The sequence below is a fragment of the Papio anubis genome, chromosome 19 (genome assembly GCF_008728515.1).
Source record: "Papio anubis isolate 15944 chromosome 19, Panubis1.0, whole genome shotgun sequence".
NCBI classification, from domain to species: domain Eukaryota; kingdom Metazoa; phylum Chordata; class Mammalia; order Primates; family Cercopithecidae; genus Papio; species Papio anubis.
This window is the reverse complement of record NC_044994.1, coordinates 41,256,204-41,283,322: the sequence shown is the minus strand read 5'-3', so window position 1 is coordinate 41,283,322 and position 27,119 is coordinate 41,256,204. Positions and strand designations below refer to the sequence as shown.

At 37.6% G+C, this 27,119-nt stretch overlaps 1 protein-coding gene across 1 annotated transcript in view; it reads left to right on the top strand.

The window, feature by feature from the left end:
• LOC116271478 (dymeclin-like) overlaps positions 1-27,119 on the top strand; it is a 99,015-nt gene that overhangs the window by 10,334 nt on the left and 61,562 nt on the right. Inside the window, exons 2-3 of the mRNA XM_031658827.1 lie at positions 4,926-4,942; positions 12,271-12,453. Coding sequence (XP_031514687.1) covers positions 12,307-12,453 — 147 coding nt within the window. The 5' untranslated portion in view covers positions 4,926-4,942; positions 12,271-12,306. The remainder of the gene's footprint in view (positions 1-4,925; positions 4,943-12,270; positions 12,454-27,119) is intronic.

The following is a 27,119-nucleotide window of genomic DNA, read 5'->3' as shown; positions in this document are numbered from 1 at the left end:
CCTACCAAATCATATAGTCCATTGTATAATTATAGGAAATCTGTTGATGTACTCATAGTAAATATTCTAAGGAGAAAAAAGTCATGATCATCTTAATAGATTTTGAAAAGGAATTAGGGAAAAGTCAATAGGCACTTCTCGTATTAAAAAAATTGTTTTAGTAAAGTAAGAGAAAGGGGCTTCCTGACAAACAACTCAAAAGAATAATACACAATAGACACAAACACACAATTTACCTAAGATAAAATATGGACTTATGGACTATATGATTTTTTTCATGTGTCTCATTTTCTACTGAATGCCAGACATTGTGCTAGGACATTAGAATCTGAGGTTAAAAGCATGTATGCGTGTAAATGGGGAGACCTTTGCTTTTAGACTGTTAATGGGAGTTGGTTCCTTCTAGTCAAATCTTGAACAGAGTTGGGTTTTGCTTCTTCAGTGTGCCACCAGCTTCAGATTCCTCTAGCAGCTCTTTATCTTATGCTTAAAGGGTGGAGTCTGCAGCGTCAGAGGGCTTTTTTCAGTGTTTCTTTACTACTCCATTTTCAGCAGTCCCAGCAGTAGGACTGGAGAAGAGATCTCTCTGTTGTCCTAGTCCAGCCTCAATCCTGGAGAGTCCCTGTGTGCACCTGGATGTCAGAGGTAGACCTTTCTCTGCATTCCTGTCCCTTCTCCAGTGGTAGCAGACCTGTGCTTGATATTGGAATGAGTATAGGATCCTGAACCCAACTTGGTTTCCTTCCTCAAATCCCAGGACTAGAAAGGTTTTTGCTTTTATTCCTCTACCAGTGGGATTGGATCTTTATCTGTGTCCTGGAGGAGAGAGAGCTTCCTACCTCTTGTTCAGGGGCAGACATCTTTCTACCTTCCGCCTAGAGAAAATGAAAATTTGCCTGTGCTACAGGCCAAGAGGGTTGGCTGCCCTGCAGCTTAAGACTTTTTCTTAGCTTGAGAGAAGGGTCAGGGAAGCAAGTGAGTCTTGGCACCTGCCCCCAGCAGCAGTTATCACTTCCTGCAAGCTTGAGCAGTGATAGAGGGGCCCTCTTCAGTCTCCTGTTCCATACCAGCCTTTCTCATGAGCACCTAGTAGAGGATAGTGAGGAAGAGCTCTTAAGTGAACATAAAATCTCTTGCATCTGGGCTTCAGGTTTCAAGACTGACACATTAGACCACACTTAGCCTTTAATAATTCATCAACATTTTAGCTGCTTTCTTCTCAGCCACTTCTGTGGATACCACTTCTTCCTTGCATGCTCAGCCAAAGGTGTTTGTGTTCCTTCTTTCCTTAGAAGAGGTACTTGACCCTCTTTGGAATTCATTTATCTGGTTGCCTTATGAAATCATATTCTGATGAACTTAAGAAGATTTGAGATTTATTATCTGGTTTTTTCCTCCTGACTAAGGAGAGTCATTCTTTGTTACTTTCCACATCCTACAGAGAAACCAAGGTTCGGATTCCTTATAGTGTGTCCACATGTGACCCAGATAGCCTGTTTATCTTACATTTGAAGGAACTGAGGCCTGCGAAAATGATGTGCCCTGTCCATGGCAAAACTGGGACTAGAACCCAATCTGGAGCTTCTCTCCATGAACTGGGAGCTACTCTGTTTCTCTCTCTCTCTCTCTCTTTTTAACTTTTTGTTTAACTTGAGCTTATTACACCCCTATATGTACATATGTAAAAGACAGTACATATTTACTGTCTTTTTTGGCATCACTGACTCTTCTTCCCAAGAAAGAATGAAAAAAAGGCATCAAGCGTCATAGGTCTCTGAAGTCAATGTGTAATCCATGACACACAGGTTTAGAGATTATTTCCCTTCTGTGTGTTAACAGTACCAAAGATAAAGAGCATATATTGAAAACTGAAGAATCACTAGGTTCCTTGGGTTGGAAAATTATTATTTTGAAACTTAGCTTTGTGCATTTTTACTTGTAAAGGTTTTTGGATTTTCTTCTTCTAAAAATCAGTAATGACTCTATTCAAGGTGGTAGGGTAATCCAAATTCTGAACTTTCCTGAAGTTTGAGGTTACCCTGAATACTTTTCTATTTTAATTACATTTTTTGGTTATATTAATAAAATTTACTTTCCAAATTCAGTATTGTCTAAATACTTTATGAAGCTGAGATTTGAGGTTAGGAAGGGGTTTTTAAAAATTATTTAAGTACTTATTTTTGCAAATAAAAACTGTAACTCAAATGATGTAGCAAAGGTCACACAGCTAATTATTGGCAGTGCTGGGACCTCAGATTGGGATGAGACGAGGCACTCAGTAGAAAATCAAAGACATTTTTTTTTAAAAAGACACATCTTCCTAAAGTATTGTTTTACTCAGATTTTACTTTTTATAGGCTGTAGAAAGGGATCTCTTTTTCTAATAAAACACCAATATAGTCTAAGAAGAATGAAAATGAACACTAATACTTAAGGTAAAACACTGAATTTTTTTTTATTACACTTTAAGTTCTAAGGTACATGTGCACAACGTGCAGGTTTGTTACATATGTATACATGTGCCATGTTGGTGTGCCGCACCCATTAAGTCATCATTTACATTAGGTATATCTCCTAATGCTATCCCTACCCCTACCCCATGATAGGCCCTGCTGTGTGATGTTCCCCACCCTGTGTCCAAGTGTTCTCATTGTTCAGTTCCCACCTATGAGTGAGAACATGCAGTGTCTAGTTTTCTGTCCTTGTGATAGTTTGCTCAGAATGATGGTTTCCAACTTCATCCATGTCCCTACAAAGGACATGAACTCATCCTTTTTTATGGCTGCATAGTATTCCATGGTGTATATGTACCACATTTTCTTAATCTGGTCTATCATTGATGGACATTTGGGTTGGTTCCAACTCTTTGCTATTGTAAATAGTGCTGCAATAAACATATGTGCGTGTGAAAACACTGAAGTTTTAAAAACAGAACACCAAGCTCTGGTACGCGCTTGTCTGTTCTGCTGGCAGAGGGCCTGAGGAAGGGTGAGAAACTCCATTCTGCACCCCAAGTTCTGCCTAGTGCAGGTGGCCTGCTGACATAATCTGATTGTCAGGGGCTGCAGCTTTGTTGGATTTCAATCAGAACACTCCTTTTTGTGTGAGTTCTCTGGCTCTTCTCCAGATGTGGAAAAACGTGGCTTTAGCCAGTGTGCTCTGGCAGCCACCGTTCTCTTGTCGCTGCCTCCAGTGCCTTTGCAGTAGTGTATGTTAAAGAACAACTTTCCAGAGTGTTGTGGTTGAGGCTCGTGGGTCACATTCAAACCACATCCAAGGAGTGTAGAAAAAGACCACATAGTTTTACATCCCCGCATGAGACCAGTGGTGCAGTAACTGCTCTCTCCTCACGGCCTCCCCCTCCCACTGCTTTATTAAGGTTACCCATTGTCTTTTTAGGTCACAAGATTTATTCTTCAGCTCTGATTTTGTGTTTAATATAAAAACTGTTCTTTCTATCAGAAGCTCAGTATTTTGGGACAAATCCAGTTCTGGCTGGAAATAACATGGCCACAAAGCTTTCCAGTGTGTGCACCAGAGAATTAACAACGTAAAGATAACAAGAGTCTATCACCAAGTGATTGCCTTTGAAGGCCATTGGCGCATTAACTTTAAAGAGAACCTTGCTTGTGCATTTCCTCCCCCTGCTCCCCGCTTTTGGCAAAATCCCATTAATTTTGTTGAAGGTTTTATTTTCTGCTGAAAATGCAGGAAATTTAGACAACTCTCTTGGAATCCCCCCAAAACTAATACAAACAAGATACATATGCTTCTCTTAAGGAAACTAAAAATAAAGATTTGAAACCATTTAACTGTATAAATTCCCTCATAAAAGGAAAAGGAAGTTTATAGAATGAGAGACAACTCTGACTGCTGTTAACAAGGTAAAACATTCCCACAATGGCCAACTTGTCTATTTGATATGAAATTACTACTTAGCATAGAATTTGTTGAGCTTTCATTCCCAACATGTATGATATATCAGAAACATCTGAAAATGGGATCATTTTCTTGTTTTTACGTTTGAAATTGTCTGTGGTAAAATAAGTATGCCCATTTTTTGGAGGAGAAAGCCTATCTGATGTGGAAGCTGTAAGGACTAAGAAGAAAATACCATGGCTGCCCCATCGGTGAACCAGCAGATTCTATTATGGCTCCATTGAGGAGCCAGCGGATTCTACCTCTGACAAAGCTAATTTTGACACAATACTGAGGAAATATGATTAATTTTCAAAAGCGTGTCTTCTGTAAAATCTTATTTTGTTTCATAAATGTAAGTTATTTTTTCTATACATTGACTACTTTTATAAATTAATAAGAGTGGGATTTTGGACTTACATTTAAAACTAAGAAACATGAGTTCTGAGTTCTTTGCACTTATAGTAATTTCAACTTTGGGAAGCCATTTTTTTATGATAACGTCTGAAGTTAAAATGATTTTTCTCCTTCAAAATACTTTGATAATGTATTTGTGGATGTTTTGGATAACACTCACATAGTGCTTACCATGTGTTACACACTGTTTTAAGGACTTTACAAATGCTACCTCATTTAAAATTTGTGGAAAAAAAAAGCAAATAATATTAAATACCATTTGAAATTCAGACACCCAAATAATGAGATTAGATAAATTTTAGGTCTATTTAAATACTGAAATTTGGATGATTTTGTAATTTTAAAGAATCTCTCCAAATTCATGCTTTTTCTTCTTTTTACAAGTGGTGATTATAACCCAATAATGCTTTTTAAAAATAAAACATAAAGGATTTCATTTATGACCACATGTAGTAGGTACCTGCATCAGACATCTAATCAGAGCAGCAAGTTGAAGATGCAAATAACTGGGAAATTATAGTTGTTGAGATAGTTTTCCTTTGAAATTAGAATTAGCCAAAAATTTGATACTTTTTTTTTTTTTTTTTTAGGAAATCAGAATCTCAAGGTACATAATTTACTCCTGTGGCTCGTGATTATTTCATGATCTGCTTGGTACCTTGAAGTTGTGGTTGATCTTCCAACACCAGTGGGAGGATCCAGAGCATAGTTTCCAGGAAACGACTTATACAGTAGGAATTCTGTCTGTTCCATAAAGGATAATCGAAGTAGTGGTTAGCAGAGAACTGTTGTCACTTAAAACGGAAATGAATTAGTTGCAAGGATTACAAATGTATAAATACTTATGTATCTTAATGGAGATAATAGAATACACAGCATTGCATCTGTGATCAAAACAGTCCAAATGCTAGACATCTAGCAAAGTGCAAATAAGATGATGAGAAGGCTTTAAAACAGGTTGTATTGACGGACACTTGAGGTTGCTGATGGGCTTGAGAAGAAGTGGAATAGACTGAAGACCAGCAAGTAGGAGTAGAGTGGTGGATTTCTGCCAAACTGCAACAGCTTTCTGTACTGCATAGAAAGAATGAGGAGCCTTTCAAAAGTGATCCGTATTCAAGGATGGGTTGGTTGACCACTTGGTATGAATGTTATAGGGATTCTAGCATTAAGGGGAGCGACTTTAGTGTCTTTTGTATCTTCTGAGTGTGTTTTATAATTTTACGATTCTTTGACCAAATTCTAAGCTTTCTAATTGGATAGATAATAACGGAATTAGTCAGAAGTAAATTAAAGAATTGCTGAATTGAAAAAAGTAATGCACGTAGAAATTCTTGGTATAGTTTTTGGAATATAATAAAACCAATTAACGTAGACCTGACTTCAAAGAAACTTGATTTTATTTCTCTTTCTTGAAAGAGAGTACTTAAGAGTACTTATGTCACTACTACCACTGACCTCCAGCCAATGCAAGCTAGTAGGGCTGCCCTGGTTGTGCTCAACCTGCATCCACTAGGACTAGCAGTGCCAACTAGTTGTTAAATATTTGGAATTTCACCCCTGGGCATAACCAGAAAGGAAACTATTCTTAACCTCATGAAAAGGGTATCTATGTTGAGGTTTATAGGGATTCTTTATATTGAAATTTATTTTATTTATTTTTTTTTTTTTTGAGACAGAGTCTCACTCTGTCACCCAGGCTGGAGTGCAGTAGGCGATCTTGCTGGGATTACAGGTGTGTGCCACCACGCCCGGCTAATTTTTTGTATATTTAGTAGAGGCAAGGTTTCACCATGTTAGCCAGGATGGTCTCGATCTCCTGACCTCGTGATCTGCCTGACTCAGCCTCCCAAAGTGCTGGGATTACAGGCGTGAGCCACTGCGCCTGGCCTGATAACTTGTTTAGAGTGTTACATAAAGTAAATATTGACGGAAAATTATAATTAGCTACTCTTTAAACTTACTTCTGAATTATGTTTCTCATTTTTGTTTTTCAAAATAGTACTACATTAAAATACAGAAGATTCTTTCTAGCATGACAGTCCAGCCAAATATGATATCATATAAAATGTGTTTGCTGTAACCTCCCACACTATGTCGTTAGTCAATCTGAGTAATGCTAGAAACTATATGTTCTCGTCATTTAATTTATAAATCTGCAACTGAATATAATCTATAAAAGATAACATTAGAATTTGTCACAGAAACAATGTAAGATAAGTTAGGTAAAATACCTAATAACTCTAAAAATAAGAGAGTTAGTGTAACTCTTAAAGAGCCTTTAGTCAGATTCATGCAAAGTAAAAACTAATGTAGAGCATGCTTATTCATATAAAGTTTCTTTCTTTTTTTTTTTTGGAGACAGGGTCTCACTCTGTTGCCCAGGCTGGAGTGCAGTGGCATGATCATAGCTCACTGCAGCCTCAAACCTCTGAACTCAGGCAATCCTCCTGCCTCAGCCTCTTGAGTAACTGGGACTATAGGCATGCACCACCACATCACACCTAGATAATTTTTAAGTTTTTTGTAGAGATGGGGTCTTGCTCAGTTGCTGAAACTGCTTTTGACTTCTGGCCTCAAGTGATCCTCCTGCCTCAGTCTCCCAAAGTGCTAGGATTACAGGTGTGAGCTGCTATACCCAGCCTAAAGTTTCTATTTTATACTTTCCCTGACTTGGGAATAAAATAAGTAGTCAATATTTTAGCCTGGGTTTAAACTAGCAGGTGCCTATTTAGGAATTGGGTATATTACCCTGTTTGTTTCAGCAAATTACTTATTTAAACATTGAGAATAAACTCTCCATGTGTTTGAAAGCAGAAATTGTAAGCTATCTGTAGATAATTTTTGAAGTGTAAGTTTCATATATCAGCACTTATACTTAGCATAAGTGTATAAAATATATATGAATATAAAATTCTACAGAAAGCTAATATTTCGACTTGATTATATTTCTAAAGTAGTCATACCATTTCATTGGGTTGCCCTTAAATGACTGTGAGAGAGAATTCTGAAGTTTGAAGTCTCTTCCTTCTTCTATACTAATTCAGATACCAAAATGAGAAGCAAATATAATTCAGAGAACTTCTGGTCAAGATTATCTTGTTAGTTCCAAATTTGAAGTCTCATCTTCTCCCCTTTGCTTCAAAAACATAACAATAATAGATGAATCATAAAAAGAAAACATTTTAAACACATAGCCAAATCCCAAAATGAGACAGCTATTTCTTGATGGAACAGAAACAGAAAAAGCAGTCAAAACAGTGAGCCTGCTGAGCTGGAAGGAGGAGAAGTGGCTGGGAGCTCAGCTACTGTAGGCCAGACACTAGTGCCAGGTTCTCTGCTAGAAATTAGGAGCTGGAATAGATCCTTTATTAAAATAAAGAGCCTGAATAAATGTGTTAATAATAACGGTTAAATTCTATGTCTAGGGAGGCAAGAGTACACAGAAACAGCCTCACCATGGGATCTTGAAACAAACTGATACCGGCATGGTGATAAGCCTGGCCAGTACTGTCTTTAGTGTGATTGTAGGGCAGGAGTACCGAGGCACCAATTATGAGACCTGGTTTCCGTCTGAAACTCTAGGAAGCCACCACATAACCTATTGATTTGGAAGTATTAAACCATATTAGATGAGCTTGCATAACAAAATACATGCTGAAATTAACAATAGAAAAATAACAGTCATTATCATAATTAAGGTAAATTTATCCAAATAGAATTAAAAACTAATAGAATAACTATGGGAATATTCTGAGGAGCCTCAAAGATAAATGAAGGAATAATATTCATAAAAAAGAGTATATAGGAAATAAAAACAGAAAGAAATGAAATAACATGACTGTGAGAGAGAACTAGTTAACTAGAAAGCTTAAAATGAAAAATATAGTCATTAAAAATCAAAACTTAGTAAACAAGATTGATCTATACTGGACACTATCAAAGAAAGTTAATAAATTGGAAGATAATAATTAGAAAAGATTATCCAAGTTATCTTTATGGAAGAGACTAGGTTGTCAGATCAAAAGTGCACTCCGAATATACTGAGCAAGACGAATAAGAATAAGCCAATACCTAGACTTGTGGTTGTGAAGCTGAAGAATACAAAGCGGGAGTCCCCAAGATTTTTGGCACCTGGGACCGGTTTCGTGGAAGATGGTTTTTCCATGAACTGGTTGATAGTTTCAGGATGATTCAAGTGCATAACATTTATTGTACACTTTGTTTCTATTATACATTGTAATATATAATGAAATAATTATACAACTCAACTCACTGTAATGTAGAATCAAGGGGAGCACTGAGCTTGTTAATCTGTATTTGGAGCTGCTCCCCAGCCTTAGCATCACCACCTCAGTTCCACCTCAGATCATCAGGCATTAGTTTCCCGTAAGGAGTGTGCAACCCAGATCCCTCACATGTGCAGTTCACTCCCATTCAGGGAAATGGTCACTAAGGTAGTAGCAGTATATTTCTCTATTACTTTCAGGTAGTGAGTTTTAAAAAGAACGAGTATACCTGCTGTTGGTGAAAAAATGGTAGAAAGGGCCTTCCTACATTGCTAGTATAAACGTATTGTCATCACCCTAAACAATCTGACGGCATCTATTAACATTACAAATACAGCCTTTTCAGCAATCCCTCTCCTGGAATCTATCCCAGAGACATAAACGTACCCATATATAAACACATCTACCAGGAGGCTTATCAGCCTTATTCGTAGAAACAAGGAAACTAGATATATATTGGATGCCCATCAGCAGAACGTTATGATATATTTTACATGTTATATATATGTGCTATAAACCTATACTACATGTCTACTATTTTTACTTTAGAAGTCAGTTCTCTTTTAGAATGATTAAAAATAAGAAAAATATCTTGCTTCCCTTGTGGACATCTACATTTCTGTCTGTTTCCATATTTCTTCTGCCTGAAGAAATCCCTCTAATATTTTGTATAGTGCAAGTAATAAATTAGCTTATTTTTGTCTGAAAAAGTCTTTTTTTCACCTTCATATTTGAAAGATATTTTTGCTGTGTATGGGATACTTGGCTGACTGTTGTTTTATTTCAGTGCTTTAATGATGCCACTACATTTAGGTTGGACTGCATCGCTTCTCCTAAGAGTCAGCTGTGACTCTTATCTCTGCGCCTCTGTATTTAGTGTGTGTGTGTGTTTGTTTTTGTTTTTGTTTTTTAAACTGTCCTCAAGATTTTCTCTTTGTCTTTGATTTTTAATAATTTGAATTTGATGGATCTAAGTAGATGGTTCTTTTGGTTTTTGTTTGGGGGTAGGGTGACCATGGATATTTTCTGACGTGCTTGAATCTGTTTGATTTTTTTTTTTTCATTATTTATAGGAAATGCTCAGTCATTATCTCTTCAAATATCTCTTTTGCCCCATTCTTTCTCTCTTTTCCTTCTGGGAGTCAATTACATGTGTATTAATGCATTTCATATTATTTTACAGCCCTCATTGGATTCTCTGTCTTGTTTTCTCACTCTTTTTCTCTTTGTAGGGTTAGTTTGTGCAGTTTCTGTTAACCTGCCTTCAGGTTTGCAGTTCATTCGCAAGCTCTGTCCAGTCTATTGTTGAAACCTGTTTAAGGCATTCTTCACTGCAGTCACCACATTTTACAAAAATTCTATCTTTACCATTTGTCTCTTTCTTATAGTTTTTAACTCTGCTGAAATTCCCAATCAATTCAAACAAATTTTGTAGATCATAGTTCTTTTAGATTCCCTCTTTGATATTTTCAGAATGTTTTATCTCTGTGTCATATTCTGCTGATGACTTTGTCTCTTCAACATGGATTCTTTTACTTGCTTTGTTGTGTGTTTCATACATTTCAATTGAATGTTAAACATTGTATTTAAGAAAACAGAGGCAGAGGCTGGGTTCAGTGGCTCACCCATGTAATCCCAGCACTTTGGGAGGCTGAGATGGGAAAATTGCTTGAACCCAGGAATTCAAGGCTGCAGTGAGCTATGATCGCGTCACTGCACTCCAGCCCAGGTGACAGGGTGAGACCCTGACTCAAAAAAAAAGTAAGAAAAGCAAGACAGAGGTAAATTGTATGGAAATAGGCATACCTTTTCATCTCTTAAGCGGGGAAAGTAAACTTTTTCTGTAAAGAGCCAGATAGTCAATACTTTTTATTTTATAGGCCAGATAGACTCTGAAGTCTACTTTAATACTAATATAAGTCAGTCCTCCATATTTTGAGTTAGGCATGCACAGATTCAACCAACACAGATTGAAAGTACATACAGTTGGCCCTTCATATCCTCGGATTCCATACCCACAGATTTTTTTTAATCTATGGATGGAGTGAGCAACTGTAGTATGCCATTTTGTATAAGGGACTTGAGCATCTGCAGATTTTTGGTATTTCCAAGGCACGGGGATGTCCTGGAACCAATCCCTTAAAGATACGTTATACTGTATAGCCACTCCTGCTTTCTTTTGACTTATGTTTGCATAGGTATCTTTCCGTCCTTTTACTTTCAACCCAACTATATTAGAAGTTTCTCATAGATAGCATATAGTTGGGTGGTGTGCTTTTAATCCACTCTGACATTCCTTGGATTTTAACTATTGTAGACTATTTGCAATTAATGTAGTTATTAATACGTAACTGCCATTTTACTTTCTGTTTTTTGTTGGTTTCCCCTTTTTCATTTGCATTTTTCCTGCCTTCCTGTATGAAAATTTTTTTAGAATCCCATTTTGATATATCTCTAGTTCTTTTTTTCTTTTTCTTTTCTTTTTTTTTTTCCTGAGACAGTCTGGCTGTGTCACTCAGGTTGGAATGCAGTGGAGCAATCTCAACTCACTGTAACCTCCACCTCTCAGGCTTAAGCCTTCCTCCCACCTCAGCCTCCCAAGTAGCTGAGGCTACAGGTGTGTGCCACCCGCCTGGCTAATTTTTGTGTTTTTTGTAGAGATGGGGTTTTGTGATATTGCCCAGGCTGGTCTCAAACTCCTGAGCTCAAGTGATCTGCCCACCTTTGCCTCCCAAAGTGCTGGGATTACAGGCATGAGCCTCCGCACCCAGCCTTAATATATCTATAGTATTTTTGTTTCTCGTCAGGTAGATTTGCTCTAGACATTACATTATATGTACATAGCTTATCGCAGTCTAGTAGTGTTGATATTTTACCAGTTCAAGTGAGCTGTAGAAACCTTTGTCCCTTTAAATCCCTTACCCACCTTTGTTTATAATTGTTTTAGATATTCCTTTACATACATTGAGAACCACATCAATGTTATAATTTTTGCTTCAACTGTCAAATATAGAAGACTGAAGAGGAGAGGAAAGTCTGTTGTATATACCCATGTGCTTGCTCCTTCCATTGCCCTTTTCTTCCAAGAGGTTTGCTGATTGCTTACTTTGAGCTTTGCTGTTTGGTAACTATTTAATGTTCAGATTCCCAAAGACTATTCACTCCGAGGAAACAGTGACAAAATCATAGTCTGTTTATCTGAAATATAAAGACTGAAATGACAGTGTAGAGCAATGAAGTCATTTTCTGAATTAGTAGTCATTTTCTTGGAATGGGTACTACCCTACCACTACTCTACATCGTGGCAGTCTTAACGATTTAGGGTAGTACAATAGTGAGAATACCAATATGGATCTATTAAATGAGGAACTGCGTAAGCTCCAAATTTCCCTCTAGATTGATGTCTGTAATTTATTATATGAAATTCCTAATTATTACCATTCTAAGTTCAAAAGATTTTAACCCAAATCCTTTAGTAACTGACAAACCTCATTCTTAAGATTCTTGACAGAAATAATCTTGATGAGCTTCTCTGTGTGATCTTTCCAATTCTGTTATAATTTTAAGGCAATTTCTCTTATTTCGATTAATTCTATTGCAAGGAGAAAAAGAGTGACTCTGTGTTGGGGTTTCTTTTCTTTATGAGGCACAAGACCTAAATGTCATTGAAGAAGTGATTCGAATGATGTTAGAGATCATCAACTCCTGCCTGACAAATTCCCTTCACCACAACCCAAACTTGGTATACGCCCTGCTCTACAAACGCGATCTCTTCGAACAATTTCGAACTCATCCTTCATTTCAGGATATAATGCAAAATATTGATCTGGTAAGTGTAAATGAAGACATTTATTATGATTCTTTTTTAAGTGTTAAAGCAGAGAATGTTTAATAAGCCTTGGTAAGAACTGTAATAGTAAGAGTTTCTTCTTTCAACATTAACTATATTTGCAGTCTATTTTGCTATAATAATTGTGGTAATCTGTGTATTGTATATACATATACATACATATTTAATACAATTGAAGTCATACTTCATACAGTTCTTTATTCTGCCATTTTTACTTTACACTTAGACTGTGAGCATTTTTCTATGGTATTATCAACTCTTTGAAAGTCTCACATTTTAATATTTATCTAGCCCATGTTTGTGTCCTAAAATATATATAACCATTATCCCATTTTTGCTCATTTATTTCCAGTGTTTTATATCAGTTCATAATGAATGAAAAGTTTATAAATAAGTCTTATCTCAAATTTTAAAATTAATTTTTGGTATGGTTTTAAAGCTGGAATTTTACTAGTTTTTCTGTCAAAGGGCATCTTTATTTTCAAGATTCAACACAGGTTGCAAAATTGCTTTCCAGAAAAACTATAGAATTTGTGCCTCTGGGCTGGGCGCAGTGGCTCATACCTGTAATCCCAGCTACTTGAGAGAGTGAGGCAGGAGAATCGCTTGAACCCAGGAGATGGAGGTTGCAGTTAGCTGAGATCACACCATTGTACTCCAGCCTAGGCAACAAGAGTAAAACTCCGTCTCCAAAAAAAAAAAAAAAAGGCCAGGCAAGCGGTGGCTCACGCCTGTAATCCCAGCACTTTGGAAGGCCAAGATGGGCAGATCACGAGGTCAGGAGATCGAGACCATCCTGGCTAACATGGTGAAACCCCATCTCTGCTAAAAATACAAAAAATTAGCCAGGTGTGGTGGTGGTCGCCTGTAGTCCCAACTACTCAGGAGGCTGAGGCACAAGAATGGCATGAAACCGGGAGGCGGAGCTTGCCGTGAGCCGAGATCGTGCCACTGCACTCCAGCCTGGGCAACAGAGTGAGACTCTGTCTCAAAAAATAATAATAATTTATGCACCTGTATATCATCTTATACTTCCACAAGTGACCTATGAGAGGATCTATGTCACTGTACTTTTGTAGCTTTGAGCATTGTAATTATTTTAATGTCTTTTTATGGCAAAAATGGTATTTTTTCATATTTTAATTTCCTTAATTACTAACGTGGTTTAACATTTTTTACACGTCTGTGAATGTTTGCTTCCTGTCCTTTTTAAAAATGTTTTTTGCTAAGTTTTCTACTGCTATATTAGTGTTTTCTGATTCAATTTGGTTCCATAGATATTTTTTGAATAACTAATATAATTCACAGTGCTAGGTTCAAGTAAACTGAAGAGCCACCATCGCTGTCCTTGTGTTACTTATATTTAGGAAGACATTCAATAATTAAGTTATGAAACAAACATAAATATATAATTTCAATAGTAAGTAAGCACATGTACATACCTTTCTCTGGGGTGTTTACCCAATAGTGGAATTGCTGGGTGTTGTGTATCTTGCCAAACCATTTTCCCTGGGGTGCTACCATTTTACACTTTAGTCACTGCTGTATGAGAATTCCTGTTGCTTTACATATTCATAAAAAATTGTTTTGATAGTTTTGTCAGTTTTGTAATGGCATCTTATTATACTTTTAATTTGTAATTCCTTGATTGCTAATAAGGATAAGCATATTTCATATGTTTATTAGCCATTTAGAGTTCCTCTTTTGAGACTGCCTGTTCAAGTCTTGTTAGTTTTTCTATTGAGTTATTTATCTTTTTCTTATCAATAAATATTTTATTATTCTTGTGTTCTAGATTCTAAACTTTTCTTGGTTATATGTTGCAAATATCCAATCTCTAACACAGCTACAAACTTTTTAACAGAACTCTAAAACTCCTCTGCAAATAGTCAAACAGATCAGGTAACATTCTCAAATCTACTCTTTCTATGGAGACCTGCTACCTGCCACACCCATTGTGCACTTCTGCACAGCTACAGTGTATTCTTGGGAATTGCCTTCAGTGCTCTCCTTTGGTTAAGCCTGGCTCCTGTGTCTTTGTCTTTCTTTGTTTACTACTTTGCGTTGATGGAACATATACTATAGTAGCTTTCTGGGAAAATGGTGTATATGAGATAGATTTTTTTATTTTTAAATTTATCATGTCTGAAACATCTTTCTTCTCCCTTTATATATGACCTGGTCTTTATGGAAGCTTTTCTGATCTCTTTATCCTTGTGTTCTGGAACGTCATGATTTCCTGTGCATTGGGTAATTGTAGTGGATACTTGGAGAGCCTTTTTAGTCTAGAGACTGATGTTCAATGCTATCAAATATTCTTTCTGTTGTTGTTTTTGAGACAGAGCCTCACTCTGTTGCCCATGCTACAGTACAGTGGCATGCTCATGGCTCATTGCAACCTCTGACTCACAGGCTCAAGCAATCCTCCCAGCTCAGCCTCCCAACTGGCTGGGATACAGGCATGCATCACCACACGCAGGTGTGTGTGTGTGTAAAGGCAAGACCTTGCTATGTTGCCCAGGCTGGTCTCAAACCCCCAGGTCAAGTGATGCTCCCCACTCAGCCTCCCAAAGTGTTGGAATTGCAGGCGTGAGCCGTTGCACCCAGCCAAATAGTCTTTTAAATTATTTCTTCCCTGCCACTTTTGGTCTGTGAAATTCTTCTTAATTAGATGGTCTTTTCCTTGGAACCCCTTTATATCAGTATCATTAAATCTTGTTTTGGGGGCTAGTCCATGTCCTTAGATAAGAATTCTTTAGGCCCCTGCCTGGAGTGTAGAAGCCTGTCTGTCAGAGTTTTGAAAGCAAAGATAGAGGCTGAACTACTTTGGGGATGGAGAGAGAAGGTAGAGAGTGGCTTCTAAACAAAAACCTTCTTTTTGCTTTCAGGGTGGCAGCAACACATAGATTCTGGTCAAATTTCAGACATTTAAGAATGTCTCTATCCATTCTCATAAGCCAGTTTGCCGAAGTAGGTGAATCTTTTGCTTGTCTTAGTAGAGTTTTGTGTAGTTGTTAGGTACTTGGTTGAAATCAGGTTTGGGCCATAGCTAGCCTCCCATTCCAGACTCTTAACACATAGGATGTATTAACTGCTGGATACTCTGGAATCTACACAATTAAATGTGAGTTTAACCTACAGTTGAGTATACTATTGCAAATCCATTCATTGATTTTCACAGCTTTTTCATGATTGCTGGTAAACGGAAATCAATATTAAAACTCTTCTGTCAGCTTAATTTCATTGGCTTTCCTTAAGCTGCTTCAATTATATACCTAACGGTTGCAGCTATAGCAAAATATTTTGCCATGCACACTCTTGTCATTTTCCTAAGCTTATATCAACATCATTTAGGTATCATTAACAGAATTGGGGAATTTGGGTATAGTTGCCATCCGTGCAATCAAGGTAAAGCAGAAACAGCATTTCACACAAGGATGTTTATTTTAAGAATCAAACTTTGACATTTTAAGGGAAATCTTTATGAACCAATATACTCCCATGTAGATTCACTGATATTTAGGATGTGTGTGAGAGCATCCTTAGGCAACTTCTCGAATATTTCATCTCTGGCCCCATGTCCTTCTTGTTAATTCTGAGTTTTAATTAAGAAGTGTTGGTGTTGATAAGATCTCTTTAAAATTGAAAAGTGTCAGTGTTAATAAGATTATGAAACAAAGTATTGCCTAAGGAACACCCAGCACAAGTTAACTCCGTCTTCTTTTATGGGATAGACTATTTTTGACAACATGGTAAATTGTGGTTTATAGTCTTAAGAATTTGTGTTAGTTTTATGCTTTGATAGAAGATGAGAATGCAAAAGTACCAGTTATTAAGGAAAGTAAAGAGTCTGGGGGCTGGAGGGTATCTCATGGAAGAATGACGTACCTGCTGTCATCTCAGCTCTCAAAGAAACTATCTGGAACTCAAGCAGAGCCTTTATCCATTCCTCTTTTTTTTTTTTTTTTTTTTTAATTATATCCATTCCTCTTAACAGTTATTCCTGCAAGCAGTCTTAAGGATTATAACATCCAGTAGAAATTGTTCTCTCTGTGAAGGCAAATTTATAGGCAGCTATTTACTTACTTCTGAAAAGCTTCTTCTAACCATGTCATTCATGAATTTGTCCAAATTCATTTCTGTTTCTTGCCAGTAGTATTTTTGGAGGTAAAATACTGAGTTTAAGACTCATTATGCTTGTGGGTAAAGGTTTCACAAAACTTTTTCCCCTTTTACATGAGAAATTGGCCTTGGGTTAAGATGCTTTTAGCTCAGTTCTCTGGAAATCTAATGGAGGTAGAATGTCAATTGTGTTACCAAGCAACACTGCTATGATAAAATGATAATGTGATAAAATGACATTTGATTGGTAAGCTGAGTCATTACTTGGAGGACTATGAATGAACTACAAATACTTGATGAGAAGCCATTGCTTTGGGCTTCTCTGAATGAGAGAACTTTTATAACTGGGCACATCCTTTACAAAGACCTAGAAGCTGAGACTGTCACAAGGATATTGGTTTCTATTTGGGACATGGTTCTAAGGTAGGGTGGCTACTGCATCTGCCTAGAGTAGTCTCATTCTCTTGCATCTGAGCTGTCATTTGAAGGGTCAAAGACTAGCCCAGAAACTACCATAAGGATTCCCAAGGAAAACAAAAGCCTGTGGGGTTTTGCTCTTGGCATGCTACTTTTCCTATCTTTATATCTTTTTTAAAATTAATCTGATGCCAAGTGTGGCCTTTTATAGTCTCGAGACTCCTGATGTCTAATATTTCATCTAAGAATATCACCCACGAATGGGCATTGTAATGTTAAAATAGTGTTTTCTTGTATTGGTTTATTAATATATCTCTTTCAAGCTCCAGAGGTAGGGAGATATTCCTGGTTTTCCAAGATTTATTGAGATCTTTATATTCTAGAAATATCCAACATGTCTGTTTTTAGTCTTCATGTTTCTAAACTGTGCCATCCCATTCATTTCAGTCTGCCCTTGTGGCAGTCCTCTATCCCATCTGTCCTAACTTTTGCCTTTCTCTGGACCTCCCTCATTCCAATTTCTTTTTTCATTCCTTCCTATCTTTCTTTTTTCCTTTAAAAAATTTTTTAAAGATAGTCACCTGAACTATGGACTATGTATGTCTGGTAATATACACCTGCAGTATATTGGAGAAAAATAATCTCTAATTCCCAGTACCTTTCATTGTGATGGGCAAATATTTTCTTTGTGTTCCTGACAAAAGACTAAACCAGAGATTTTTTTTTTCCCTCTGTGGTCATAGCTGCAATAGCTGCAATATTACACATCATTTGGAGTATTTAGCTTTAAAATTTTATTTAAACCACATCAAAAGCCATTTGCTTCTTTTCTAATCATCACTAGCTTTTATTGCATACTTGCTAAGCACTTACATGCATTAACTTACTTAATCCTCATTAAAAAATAAACCATGAAGTATATTTCATTTTAGTCCTCAATTTGCAGATAAAGAAACCAAGTTAGAAAGATTAATTAACTTGTTTACTGTCACACATTCGGAAAATGATGCAGCCAGAACTTAAACCCAGAGTTTGATGATAAGGCCCATGTTAGTAGTAATTCTGCCTAACCACTATACGCATTCACTAAACGCTCCCACAGTTGCCTATGAAACCATCTGATCATATCCACAAATGTAATTACTTTCTCTTTCAAAATCAGTTCTAATGAAGTCCAATCGGTCTTTATTCCATCAGTGGTGCAATAAGGAACATTCTTAGTAACCAGGCAGTTGATATCCTTAAAAATGTCTCTGAGGTGTGGTGGTGCACTGTTATCCCAGCTGCTCAGGAGACTGAGTCAAGAGAATCTCTTGAGTCCGGGAATTCAGGACCAGCCTGGGCAATGTAGCGAGACACCATCTCTTAAACACACACACACACATACACACACACAAAAGAAAAGAAAAAGAAGAAAAAAGTCTCTGAAAGACCAAATTAATTTTTTTTTTATAAGGACACACAGAACCATGCAAAGAATTTAAACTACATCCATTTGAAACACATTCTCCTTTGGAAGAAGTGAAAGGCAGAGTGGAGGTGAGGAAGTAGAAAGGACCTCACTGTAAGCACACAGTATAGAACCATGTAGAAGTAAAAGCAGGAAGTTAAGTTGGACTTACACCTGTACTTACGTTTCTGTTGTTGTCGGAAGAATGGGCCACTTATTTACACTTCACCTATATTTAGTAAAAACTGCATTCTCAGGCTAAACATTTGGCTATATGCTGTTATGCAGTTCTTAAAACCACATAAACAAATGCCTAAACAGTTTTAAGTACACCTTCCAGATGATGGGAATGAGGCTTGAGTGCCTCATGTATATGACCTCTTTTACCATCCTTGATCTATGTGAGCTAGGCTTATTATCCCACTTTACAGATAAGAAAACCAAGATGCTGAGAGGTTTCTCCGATGCCTAAGGGTCATTGTCTTGAATAATTATCACATATCGTTGCAGGGGGCTCTATCTCATTGGCCCTTTCGCCGTCCCTAGGAGGAAGGGAGAGAAGGGCTTGAGACCACTTAGCTAGCAAGTCAGTCAACCAGGCCCTGAATCCAAGTTTTCATTCTGTTAAATCCCGTGTTTTCCACATTAACTTGGATAAACCTAAGGTAGGTTCCAAATGAGCAGGTTTTCCAACAACTTTTTGTTGAATACTATCATCCAAAATAGTGCTGGGCACACTGGAAATTCATTTAAAAAACATTTTAAACTCTTTTTACATATTTTGAAAAGATTGCTGTGATAAAGATATAAATAACATCTCTATTTCTGCCTCTTTCAGTACTTTACCTTCCCCTTCTATCCCCCAAAGACCCCTGAAATTTTGGCTTAAACAAGCTTTTGCTACTTTCTTCTTTCATAGAGTTAACCTTCAAAAGTTAACTGTGGAAGACCGTAGAAGAAAAAAAGTTGGTGGAGGAGACGAATCTACTGTTATTTTTAGCAGGCAGGGAGTTGAGAGTTGATTATTTTTGGTTAAGACATTTAGCAGCACCCAGTATCTCAGAAGACGGAAGTGGCTAACCTTGGAGCACTTTTAACTTCGGCAGAAGGAGTTAGATATATGGTTTTCAAGTGCCCATATTTTTATTACACACGGGTACCTATCTGTCCCATCTAAAACATTAGGTGATATGATCAGGCTGAATTAAGCAGCAAGACAAGGTAGAATATGACACCAAACAAGAGAGAACATAAAATAAATTGTCTAGTTACCTAAGAAATGGCTGAATATAAGTAGAGGACAGATGCAATGAACGGTAACCATTGTATAGTATGGTAAAGGCAAGAAATATTTTTATCTCTGAACAGTGTAGAATTCACATTAGATCTTGTGTATTTCCAGACCTGACCATCCTTATCAGGGTCTAAACTAACACATTAGGCTACTGACTTGACGGTCCCACAATTGTTGAACAAGGTTAAATCATAATTCTTGATTTTCTGCAAAAACCAATACAATATAAAATATTTTCTTCTACAGTCTTTCTTATCCCAATATATGACATCAGTATCTACCCAGTTGCTTAAGGAAAAAAAAAAAAAAGAAGAAGAAGAAAGGAGAATAATGAGAGCTCATTAGAATAGGGGTAGGAGATTGCAGATTTAAAGAATGTGATCAGGGAAGCCTCTCAGAAGGTACGTTTGAGCCAAAACTCGAAGCAGGTAGAGAGTGAGCTATGCAGCTATCTGGGGACAGAGCAGCACTCTAGGCACAGAGAACAGTGGGTGGGACGGAGTGATGGGGAACTGACCGGGAAGGTGAAGTGAACATTCTGTGATAATGAGGGGCAGGTCGTTACAGGGTATGCATATTTGTCAAAACTGGTTGAACTGTACCATTAAAATGAGTAGGTTTATTTTATTGTATGAAATTGTACCTCAGTAAATTTACTACTAAAAAATAAATTCCCTAGAGTGGACTTCTGCCTAGGATATAGAAAGCTAGGAAGAGTTCTACCCTAACAAAGAGAAAAAGAGGTAAACTACAAAATCATAACTTTTCTTGAACCTATAAATGAGCCGAGGTCACAGGGCAACCAAGTAGCCTAGATCCCAAGGAGGGATCATCGGCCCGCCCACCCCTCAAGTTAAGGTGAGACACCAGGACTGGATCACCTGTGGAAGAGCATAGGACTAGGCGGCTACCATACAAGTGGGTAAAAAGAAATCAGATGCAATTTTAATAACTTGCTAAAGGTTGAGTGTGGACTAGCATGACATTACAGAACACCCAGGAGACCCAAGCACCAGAGGAATTTGCACTCACAGGCTGTTTTCCACTGAGACTGGGGGCATGGCAGGAAGCCAGAGAGAGCCTCCCAAGGTAATATACCTATAGAAAAATGCGTAGCATCATTCCCCTGCCAGACCTTTCTTTCATATGGTGCAAAAGCCTTAGATTGCTGGTGGGTGGAGGGGTGGGGTGCAGAGGCAGGCACTAAACATTTTTGCCCTCAGGGCATAGGTAGAGACCCTTTATTGCACGTAAAAGATAAAAAACTCTCTACTTCTGGGTAAAGGGCAGGAAACTGTCCTAGCCCCAGGATTCTACAAGAGTACCATTAGAGGTATCCTACCAGCAACTCATCACAGATACAGGGCAAAGTTTGGCTGCCATCAGAGGAAAGGGGAGAGAAAGCTAAGAAAGCCTTATGCCCTAGGCCCAGGCATAGAGAGCCCCATTTAAGACTGAGGTCTTAGGACAGCAGGTAGAGAATCCCCTACCTTCTGCCACCAGCCTAGCAAGTACTGAGTAACAAGCAGCAGCATCTACTGCTGGGAAAGATCAAGGGCATGGATACAGACCCTACTCTGGGACCCAGGCATGCAGAGCTCACTGAAAGCAGAAAGTGGAGCATGAACATTGAAAAACCTGTGGCACTTCAAATCCCAGCAAAGCAGAAGGCGTCATTAGAGGATGTGGTGCACTGAAGGTAGCCACAGCAACAGCCAAACTCAAATTCAGCTTACCTTCTGAGTGAATCAGCTCAACCTCCAAGCCTGACCTAAGAAGAGATGTGCCCGAATTTATCATAAATAGTATTTCTGTCAGTCTCTACAGTTCTACACACGATGTCTAACATTCAGCCAAGCATTATGAGACATAAAAAGGCAAGAAAAAAAATGATGTTGTCAACAGACAACAGACCCAGACTCAGTGATGACTCAGATGTTGGAACTGTCAGACTGGGACTGTAATTATGATTTATCAGTTTCAAAGATCTGGTATGAAGGTCAACTAAGTAGGACCCATAGGGCAAATGCAGCCCACAGCTTGTCTTTGTACAGCCTGTGAAATAAGTATGTTTTTTATGTTTTTAAAGGATTGTTTAAAAAAAAAAAAAAGAAGGATATGTTACAGAGACTATATTGGGACCCACAAAACTTAAAATATTTACTACCTGGTTCTTTATAGAAGACACATACCAACCTTTGTCCCAGGGGAAAAGGTGACAACATATATAAACAGTTCCAGGGCCGGGCGCAGTGGCTCAAGCCTGTAATCCCAGCACTTTGGGAGGCCGAGACGGGCGGATCACGAGGTCAGGAGATCGAGACCATCCTAACATGGGCTAACATGGTGAAACCCCGTCTCCACTAAAAAATACAAAAAACTAGCCGGGCGAGGTGGCGGGCGCCTGTAGTCCCAGCTACTCGGGAGGCTGAGGCAGGAGAATGGCATAAGCCCGGGAGGCGGAGCTTGCAGTGAGCTGAGATCCGGCCACTGCACTCCAGCCTGGGCGACAGAGCGAGACTCCGTCTCAAAAAAAAAAAAAAAGCAGTTCCAGAGAGAGATGGGAACTGTAAGAAAAAATAAAATGGGAATGCTAGAAGTAAAAAACATATGACAGACGAAGAATTGCTGTGACAGGCTCATTAGTGGGCTTGTGAAAAAAAAATATGTGATCTTGAAGACAGGTCAGTAGAAATTATCCAAATAAACACAGTGAGAAAAACATGTGAAAAATGAGAACATAGCATCCAAGAGCTATAGGATGATATCAAATGATTCAATATACATATAATTGGAGTCTCAGACGGAGAAGAGAGAAACAACAGCTCAGAAGAAATATTTAAAGAGATAATAGCTGAGAATGTTCCAAAAATACTGACATGAAACCACAGATCCAAGAAGCCCAGAGAACCCCAATCAGGATAAATCCATTTTTTTAAGACATAATATTTACACATCTGAAAATCAAAGATAAAAAATACAGTCTTTAATTCAGCCAGAGAAAAAAAATAAACATTATATACAGAGAAACAAAGATCGTAACAGCAGTTTTCTTGACAGAACCTAGGCAAGTCAGATAATGAAGTGACATCTTTATAATGCTAAAATTAAAAACAAATCTTACCCCAACAAATGTCTTTAAAAACTGAATACAAAATAATGACATTTCAAACAAAACTGAGAGAACTTACTGCTAGTGTGTACTATAGGCAAGTTAATGGAAGTTATTGAAACAGAAGAGCTGTCGTATCTGACAGAAACTTGGATCTACAAAAAGAAATTAAGAGTTCCAAAAATAGCAAAAATAAAGGTAAACATAAAAAGTTTTTTCTTATGTTGATTCACTGTATAAAATAATTGACTGTCTGAAGAAGAGGTCCTCAAACTTTTTCTGTAAGTGATCAGATTGTAAATATTTTAGTCTTCACAGGTCACATAGTCCCTGTCACAACTATTCTACTCAGCCATTGTAATTCAATGGCAGCCACAGACTATGTGTAAACAAGTGGGTATGGCTATGTTCCAATAAAACTTTATTTACAAAAACAGACAACAGGCCAGATTTGGCCCACAGGCTATAGGTTGCCAACCCATTTTGTCTAAAATAAAAATATTAACAATGTATTGTGGGGTTTATGACATGTAAAAGTAAGATATGTGTCAGCAGTAGCACAAAGGATGAGAGGGAAGAATTGGAAGTTGGCACATATGTGTGTTGGGAGATAATTTTCCAGAGATTTCATCTTGTGAGCAAAGGCGCTGACTGTCCTTTGCTCTGGATTATCTTTTCAAAGATGTTTGTATCTCCTTCTGGAGTAAAAGATAGGCATGGTTACTGACCACTCTAAGAGATTCGGGTTCCCTAAGCTCAGGGTTCTGTCCTTTAATATAATTTACTGCATGTGCAGGTATCGTCTGACCCTTGTCACATCACCCTGAGCAAACTGGGGCTTGGGGAGCCAGTGTGGTAATGCAGATGCTGTGATCACTGCTGTTGCTGTGACTAACAAACTTCCCTTCATCTCTGACCCAGAAATATCTCTTCTTCCAGGATCCATGAACTACAGACAGGAAAAGCAGAATAAGGCAGTCAGGAAAAACAGAATAAATAATAGTGGAACAACAGCAAAAAAAGAAATATAGATTTAAATCCATTCATGCAAATAATTAAATCAAATGCAAATAATCCTGATGCCTTAATTAAAAGACAGAAATTTTCAGATTGGATAAACAGCAGGACTTAACTATGTGCTGTCTATCAGAAACCCACCTTAAACATAAAGGAATAGATAGGTTAAAAGCAAAAGGATAAAAGAAGTTTTACTATGTAAGCATTAATCAAAAATAAAAGGGTAGGATGACTATATTAATAGCAGACAAAGTAGACTTCAACACCGGGAGCATTACCAAGGGTAAAGAGGGACTCCATGTAATGAGAAAGAAGTCAATTCACCAAGGAGACATAACAACCATAAATGTGTGTACAACAGAGCTTCAAAATGCAAGAAATAAAAACAGAATTGCAAGAAGACACAAACAAACCCATAATTGGAGAAGTCAACACTTCTTTCTCAGTAATTGATACAACAAATAAACAGAAATTTGTGATTATATAGAAGACCCAAACAATACTAACCACCAACTTGATTAGTTGACATTTATAAAACATACCACCCAACAACATCAGTGCACGTGAACCATTCACTAAGAGAGACCACGTATGGGGCCGTAAAACAAACCTCAGCAAATTTAAATGACATGAGATCACCTGTTCTTTGACCACAGTGAAATTAAACTATTTAATAGAAATCCATAAGAAAGATATCTGGAAAATCTCCAAATACTTGGAAAGTGAACATTACACCCATGTGTCAAAAAGTAGACAAGGGAAATAGAACAAATTTAAAGTGAGCAAAAATGAAAATGTAACATATCAAAATTTGTGGGACCCAGCAAAAGCTCAGAGAGAAATTCGCAGCCTTAAATAAGTTAATGTCTGCACAGCGCAAAGTGCATGGTAAGTGCTCACAAAACGTTAGCTCTTTCTGTTATTAGGTGTGTGTCAGTACCCTCGTTTACAAAATGACAAAGTTGCCACGTTATCATTATTGGTTCCTATGCAGTAGATGCTGCAACTTTGTCACTTTGAAGATATTATAAGGAGAGGTGGGATTTAAACCCAAGCAGTCCCACACCAGGTAAGTTCTCTAAACCACTGCATCATGCTACATCTAGATGTCGAGTGTTTTACAAGTCACATTGTTAGTATCAGAGGCAGGAATCAAATCTAAGCCTTCTGACTTTGAGTAGTTCATTGTCCACTTTACCATCATGTCTATTCTAATTACACAGATTTGATCTGTCTTATCTCCCAAATTATATTGCGTCTTTCTTCAAGCGAGAAAATGGTATCATCTGTTTATTTCCCTGGTAAATCCTTGGGAGAGCTCCTCTGCTGAATGGGTTGTCAATATATGTATTGATTAAAATACAGTAATTTGAGGAGAAACTCAAACAAGTCAATGAAATATATGTATTTCACATGTTTATCATTGTCTTAAAAAATAAAAATAAAATAAAATTTAGCTGTCTACTTCTACCTCTTAGGAGAGTGGCCATTTTTAGCAAGCAAGCATGTTTGCCTGATGAGTACATACTAGCTCCTTTTCACCCTCCTCTACTCCAGAAAAGCTTCTTGTTTCTATTAATCTGTGATCTATTAATAATAATCATTCACTTGTTTCATGACAGGTGGTTAAATTTGATTTGACATTACTCAAAGTATACAACTGATTTATCAGTATATGACATTGGGCAATCACTGTTCAAAGATAATAGCATAATGGAAGGTAATGTGCTATACCTGGATGTCATGAGTTACAGCCAAATATGGTAGGTAGAGGAGGGTTGTAAAACATGCACTGTGGAAAAGTACCTTCCTTTGAAAGGTTGTCTTTGAATTACACTGACAAAGCATTCATCCCCACTTTCACTAAAGGTTTTACTTAAATTTTTCTGTTATTGGCTGTGTCTCATGCAGAGATTTTCAGAGGAATAAAAGTTCATCTATTTTAACAGTTTTAATGGTTGCTATACAAATTGATAAAAGCCACACATCTGTTGTAGTCATCATCACTAAAAGTACTATTATGTGCAAAATTATAACCTGGGAGTAGGAAATAGAAGCTCATATCTTTGAATGAATTGTCTCACATTCTTTGGTGATGTTGCAATCAAACGACATCTGAAAGGTTTGGCTAAACAACTTACACCTTTCACTCAGATATCGCCTATTTGAAAAACTAAGTTAGTGCTCCATTTTGCTACGTAGGAATTGCCAGAGACATGATAAAGTAAGAAGAAATACCTGAGCTAGAGCCCTGCTCCTCCCACTTGCCTGGGTCACCCCAGTCTAGTTTCTTGTCTCTCTGATCCTTTTTACGGTTCTGTAGCACAGAGATTTTTATCAGCCTCGTGAGATTGTCATGAGAATTAAATCAATAGTATGTGTACAGCACACAGTCCATGATAAACATTCAGGATAGATTTGTTTCCTTCGGTTTTGATACATAAATTATACTTTCCTTCTGCAAGTGGTAGTTTTATCATTTTCTAAAATCGTGTGAGTTTGAATGCAAAAACATGAGAATGTCAGCTTTAAAACATACAAATGAGAACCAGTTTGAAAAAGGAATTTAGTTAGAAACCCAGCCTCATGCCTACTCTGCAGCTCTCCCAGTGGAAATGGAAATTCCTTGTGGCTTAGAGGAAAGCCAGTGTAGGCCGCAGAGTCAACAAAGCAAAACTGTCATTGCATTACTTTGTTCTTGGTGGTGTGACACATAAGTACACTCCCTTTTGTTGGTTTGTCAAGTCTTTGAGTAGTATGTGAATACTGTTAGTTACATTTAGCTTTGATTATGTGCATTTTGTTATCTTGATTAGTGATTATCAAAGCGGATGGCTGCACATGCCCCCAGATATTGCACTAACAGTTCGTCCATAGAAGCATGGAAAGAAAATAGCGCTTTTATTTATTCATCTAAAAATAAAGAGATTTAGTTTTACTAATAGTATTGGCCTTTACAACCTGCCAGGGCTGTGTCAGCTTCAGTACTCCAGATATCCCGAGGGAGAAGATAGAAGTTCCTCAACTCGTAGGGCTTGGCATACATGCACTTACCTGTTCATTCACGTAAAGCTTAGTGTAGTATGTGTGTTCCTGGTTACAGTATCTGGATTTAGTTAAACCCTCATGAAACAGCATGTTTCCCCACACACTGAAGGTGATAGAAAAATGTAAGCACATATGACAAAAGATAATGGCAGAGCTGACATACCCCTGCTCCTGGAACAAGTGCC